The sequence below is a fragment of the Furipterus horrens genome, unplaced genomic scaffold (assembly GCF_987537825.1).
Source record: "Furipterus horrens unplaced genomic scaffold, mFurHor1.1.pri manual_scaffold_15, whole genome shotgun sequence".
NCBI lineage: Eukaryota > Metazoa > Chordata > Mammalia > Chiroptera > Furipteridae > Furipterus > Furipterus horrens.
The window spans coordinates 1,206,855-1,211,866 of record NW_028327185.1 but is presented as its reverse complement, the minus strand read 5'-3'; the positions used below and the strand labels follow the sequence as shown (position 1 = coordinate 1,211,866).

The following is a 5,012-nucleotide window of genomic DNA, read 5'->3' as shown; positions in this document are numbered from 1 at the left end:
CGGCCTCGGGGCCGAGGAGCCCGCAGCTGGAGGAAAGCCGGTCGGGGGCGTGGCTAAGGGCGTGTCCGGGGCGTGGCCGGGGCGTGGCCGGGGCGGGAGCGAGGCTGGGCATGCTCGGTGCTCCGGGGCCGAGATGCCTGCGGCAGGAGGGAAGTCGGCTGAGGGTGGGCACAGGGGTGTGGCCGAGGGCGTGGTCACAACCAAAGCGAGGCTGGGCATGCTCAGTGTTTCCGCCCGATGAGGCCGGGATCCCTGCGGGTGGAGGAAAGCCGGACGAAGGCGGGCCTGGGGGCGGGCCCAGGGGCGGGGCCTGGCTGGGGCGGGGCCGCGCGAGGGCGCATGCTCAGTGCCCGCAGCTGCTCCCTCGGTCCAGTGCCGCAGCCGGAAAACCGCAGCGGTGGCGGCGGTGGCGGCCGAGGGGCAGCGGCGGATCCGGGCGTGACGGGCGAAAGCAGACAGCGTGTCCCTGATAGGGCGGGAGCCGAGAGCCCGGGTTCCGCGGCGGCTCGCGGGGCGGCGGACGCGGGCGCGGCGGCGGCGGGGGGCGCGAGGGAGGGCCGGCCGCAGTGATTTTGACGTTTCCTGAGCGTCGTGCCGGCCGCCGCCCCCGCCCGCGCCCCTGCGCCCGCGGCCTGACGAGGGAGCGCGGCCTCGTGATGGCGGGCGCTGGTGCCCGACGCCAGGACTGAGCCCCCGCATCCCGACGCCTGCAGCCGCCGTCCCCGCCGCGCGGCCGAGCGCAGACAAAGGGGAGCGGCCTCGCTCACGCGCGCTCGCGGGCGGCGCGGGCGGCGGCCGGAGGCGGGGGCCCCCCGCGCGCGGACACCCGGCCGGCCCGCCGCCCGCGCCTGCGCCCCGGGCCGCGCACAATGTGAGCGCCCGCGCGCGGCGCCGAGGACCCCGCGACCATGGGGGACGCCGCGGACCCGCGGGAGCTCCGGAGGACGTTCATTGTCCCGGCCATCAAGCCCTTCGACCACTACGACTTCGCGCGGGCCAAGATCGCCTGCAACCTGGCCTGGCTGGTGGCCAAGGCCTTCGGCACAGGTAGGCGGGGGCGTCGCCGCCCGGCCGCCCCGCAGGCGCGCACCCCGGGGCCCGGGACTCGAGCCCGGGCGCCCGCGGGGCTCCGGGAGCGGACGAGCGCGCCGACGCGGCGCCCCGGGCTGGATCGCGGCGCGCCTGGCTCCCGGGCTCCGAGGCTGTCGCGCGGTTTTCCCGGTGCTGGCGGTTCCTCCGCCGACGCGTCCCCGCGCCCGCACCTCCGCGTGGACGGCTTTCTGCTCGGCGGCGGGGCGGCCCGCCGCATCCCCTTGGTTTTGACACCTGGGCGGGTGGCCGCTGCTCCCCGGACCGCGCCCGGCTTCCCTCGGCCGCGTCCCCGCGCGGGGGAAGCCGTGACTTCACTGGCGCGGGTGTGGGGCCCGCGGCTGGTTTCGTTTCCTATTGCGGACGGGACGGATGCCCTTTTCCAGACGGATGTCGGCTTCCTAAGTGAGGGAGACAAAAGCTCCCTACCGTGGGGTTCCTTCTTCTTTTCTTTTTCAACAGGAGGGTGCTTTTCGGGGCGTGTGCGCCGTGGCCAGTCTCAGGAAACAGCAGGAAAAGCGCCCGGTTGTGAGCCCTAAGCTGCTGCCCCGGGGCCCGGGCGCAGGGACACGGGAGGACACCAATGTCGTCCGACGACTCGCAGTCGTTTTGCGAGGTCTCTGCGCCCCAGTTAGCCCGTGCGGGGCGCCTGAAGTGTCTGGTGAGAAGTTTCTTAGCCTTGACACGCTTCTCTCCAGAGGTTAAGTGGGGCTTTGGAGGCGGCGGGTGAAGATTTAATCCCGTCTTGTTCTGAAATGCACACAGACTGCGCGTTTCAGTAACGGGCCGATGAACCTCCGTGTTGGGGAAATTACTTGAATTAGTTTTGGGGGAAACATCACATGAGCCTGACTTCACGTCTCTGACGGCTTTCATTTTATGTGACTTCTCCTGCTTTGATAGTGAAGTGGGAAAAGGTGTCACATGTTTTACAACTGGCTTCAGGAGTCTGTCATAAAGAGGTCACTGAAATAATGCACATTTAGAGAGTCCTTTGGAACTGGGCGTGTGGGGGACGTGGGAGGGGCACAGAGCGCCGGGGTCTGTGTGCCCTGGCCCCACCGACAGGGTGAGAACGGCGGATGCCTTTGGGTTTTGGCTGGAGCGGCTCGCCCGAGCTCACGTCCGCGTGGAGCGGGGATGGAGGCTGCGGCAGCCCGTCCGGAAGCTGGGACCGGGAAGCGGGTGCCGAGTGCCGAGTGGGAGGCAGGGGCCGCCGCAGTCTCTCTCCTCCCGAGCCGGCACGGAGGCCGCCGGCGGCCCTGGGTCCACAGAGCCTGGAACCGCCTCCTGGCGCACTGCCGGGCGCTCCCTGGGTTCCGGAGCCCAGGAGGGACCGCATGGGACGTGCTTCCCCAGGACGGGTGGTGCCTCTGGTGTGCCAGGCAGGCCCAGTGTTCCGGGCTGGGGTTCGCAGCAGCTCTGGGGCGCAGCTGCCGTGTTCCCTGCTCTACAGGCAACGCCTCCCACTCCTGTCACCTCCTCAGCAGGGCAGAGATGGGTGCTGGATTTGAAGGGTGTGCGGCGCTTGGCGCTGTGGCAGGCAGGCAGGGCGTGCCCACGGGGCTGGGTCCTTCAGTGCGTCGGCCGCCCTCCTGGGACCGTCCTCTGGCCTAGGTGAGGGAGCAGGCCCCGAGATGAAGCTGCTGACGCTGGGACGTCCGGCCCAGGCCTCCATCTCACTCTGCGGAGTAATCTCATCGGCAGATGTAAAAAATGGGCATATAGGGTGTGTGCAAGCCCTTTTTCTCTTTAAAGAGTAGGCTGAACCTAAAATGTCAGATGGTTTAAGTGGATATTGTTGGCACTTAGTGACACTTGCCTTGGCAACAACTTGGAATGGATTTTTAAAATCATGAAAAACAAGGTTATAGACCTTAGAGTGACATAGTAACAAGAAATGAATACATTAGTAACAAAGTTTTACTTATACATTTTGTTTATTCGTTAGGCAACAGTCTTTCAAAGTACAAATTTATATTGTGTGAATTTTAAAAAGTAGCATTTCTTTTGATGTCGGTATTCATTTGCTGGAAATACTGTTACGTAGCAAATGTTAATAGAGAACATGTTTTGAAGGTTATTACCTAATGGTATTCAATGAATCATTTGAAAGCTAGCCCAACTGTGTTCTGATTTACTAAAATCCCTGCTTTAATGATGCGATGTAGGGCCGTCAGGCACGGACTTCGTGTTTTCCTGTGGTAAACTTTCTGACTTTTGGCATACTGAAAAGTAGTCAATTTTAGAACCATGTATTGGAGAAGTCGTTTAAATGATAGCTAGAAATACGTTGTGGGCAGAGAATGAAGTCATTGAGCCATAAAAAACAAATAAAGCATGAGTCTGTAATACCTAGAGAGCAGATGGAGCATTTACTTCACTGGAAGTTTTATGTCAGAAGCTTTGAATTATAGTCTTGTCTTTATACTAAAAATATTCCAAATAGCCCAGATCTTAATAGTTTATTTTTGGAAGAATGCAGATACAGTTTTGATCAAATAAAGAATATGGTTGTTTGGATGCATTTTAACTAGTAAAGAGACACTTTAAGGAATTTTCAGAAGAGGCAGAAGTTAAACTGCTTTTTCTCTTGAGCAGCTTAGCTCATTTAAGCAGTGGTGTTAATGAGTTTGCTTAAAGTGTTCTGTCCCTGTAAGGCCTTTGGAGAAAATGGTGGATACAGAGCCTCTTAGGACACTATTCCTTACTGTTTTTTTTTTTAAATAACATATTTATTTGTTTATTAGAGGGGAAGGGAGGCAGAAAGAGAGGGAGAGAAACATCGATTGGTTGCCTCTCGCACACTCTGCATCCCAACGTGGGACTCAACCTGCAAACCCAGGCATGTGCCCTGACTGGGGATCGAACCCATGACCTTAAGCTTTGCAGGACGTTGCCCAGTCCACTGAGCCACACCAGTCAGGGCGTTACTGAGTTCTTGAATTAGGGATCTTAGCATGGAATTGAAAGCCCACTTCCTCGTGTCAGTTTATCTTTTCAACTTTATCAAGTAGCCTTCTCCCTTTCGTACATTTAGTTTAATAAACACGAAATCACATGCTCTCATCAATACACCTTGATGTGCTTGTGGTATATCCCAACACACACTGTGGTCCAGAGCCGCCTAAGAGCCGACTGCGTGCGAAGGCCACAACGGTGATGCCGGGGCAGCTGCCACCATTAGCGGGGGACTCACCATCAGGGGGCACTCGCTGCCGGGGCATCGGGGAAGGTGATGCCAGAGTCAGCAAGCCATCCAGTTCCGAGAGCCTGCAGTGGGTGGGAAGGAGGGGGAGCCTCACGGTAGCAGGACTGACATTGACTCAGTGTCAGGCACCTCCCGGTTTTACCCCACTTGATGCCTCATGACAGCTGAAAAGCTGGAGCCTATTCATCGTTCTGTTTTCCTGATCAGGAGCCTGCGGTCCAGAGGTTTGGGGTTCGTCCAAAGCCACCCGGAGCCAGGGTCTGAACCTCGGACCTGTCCTCTGTCTGGGCACTGGCTTGCGCCCTACATGATACAAGTCAAGTTCATGGGAAAGAGGCATTAGATGTGAGAGAGAGAATCCTAGCATTTTTAGATGACTGAATTGGGGGTGCATGGAGAGTGATTTGAGTTAAAGGGTATATAAGAGGATGAGGTGACCTGAGGTTTTAGGGAGGATGAGGTGACGTGAACTTTTGAGATTTAGCGACTGGGAGAATGCGTTGCGATGCCATTGGCAGAGGGCGGAGGTCGCAAGTTGGAAGGGCAAGTCACCTTGGCGTGCTGGCCGGATGTCTAAGAAGCGGAGTGCAGGCGCTCGCTGCAAGTGTGGGCAGGGCTTACGGCGGAGGAGAGGAGTCTGGGAATAACAGCGTGGAGTTTGTTCTGTGTGGAGCGCATTGAGGGCAGGAGAAGGCAGCCGAGGCAGACACGC

At 59.2% G+C, this 5,012-nt stretch overlaps 2 protein-coding genes across 3 annotated transcripts in view; both read left to right on the top strand.

Moving 5' to 3' along the window:
- PKP1 (plakophilin 1) overlaps positions 1-5,012 on the top strand; it is a 288,438-nt gene that overhangs the window by 36,032 nt on the left and 247,394 nt on the right. The window lies entirely within an intron of this gene.
- The window catches only part of CAMSAP2 (calmodulin regulated spectrin associated protein family member 2), a 30,667-nt gene continuing 26,496 nt past the window's right edge, over positions 842-5,012 (top strand). For both annotated transcript variants that reach the window (XM_090263461.1, XM_090263459.1), the window contains exon 1: positions 842-1,047. In XM_090263461.1, coding sequence (XP_090119587.1) covers positions 909-1,047 — 139 coding nt within the window. In that variant the 5' untranslated portion in view covers positions 842-908. The remainder of the gene's footprint in view (positions 1,048-5,012) is intronic.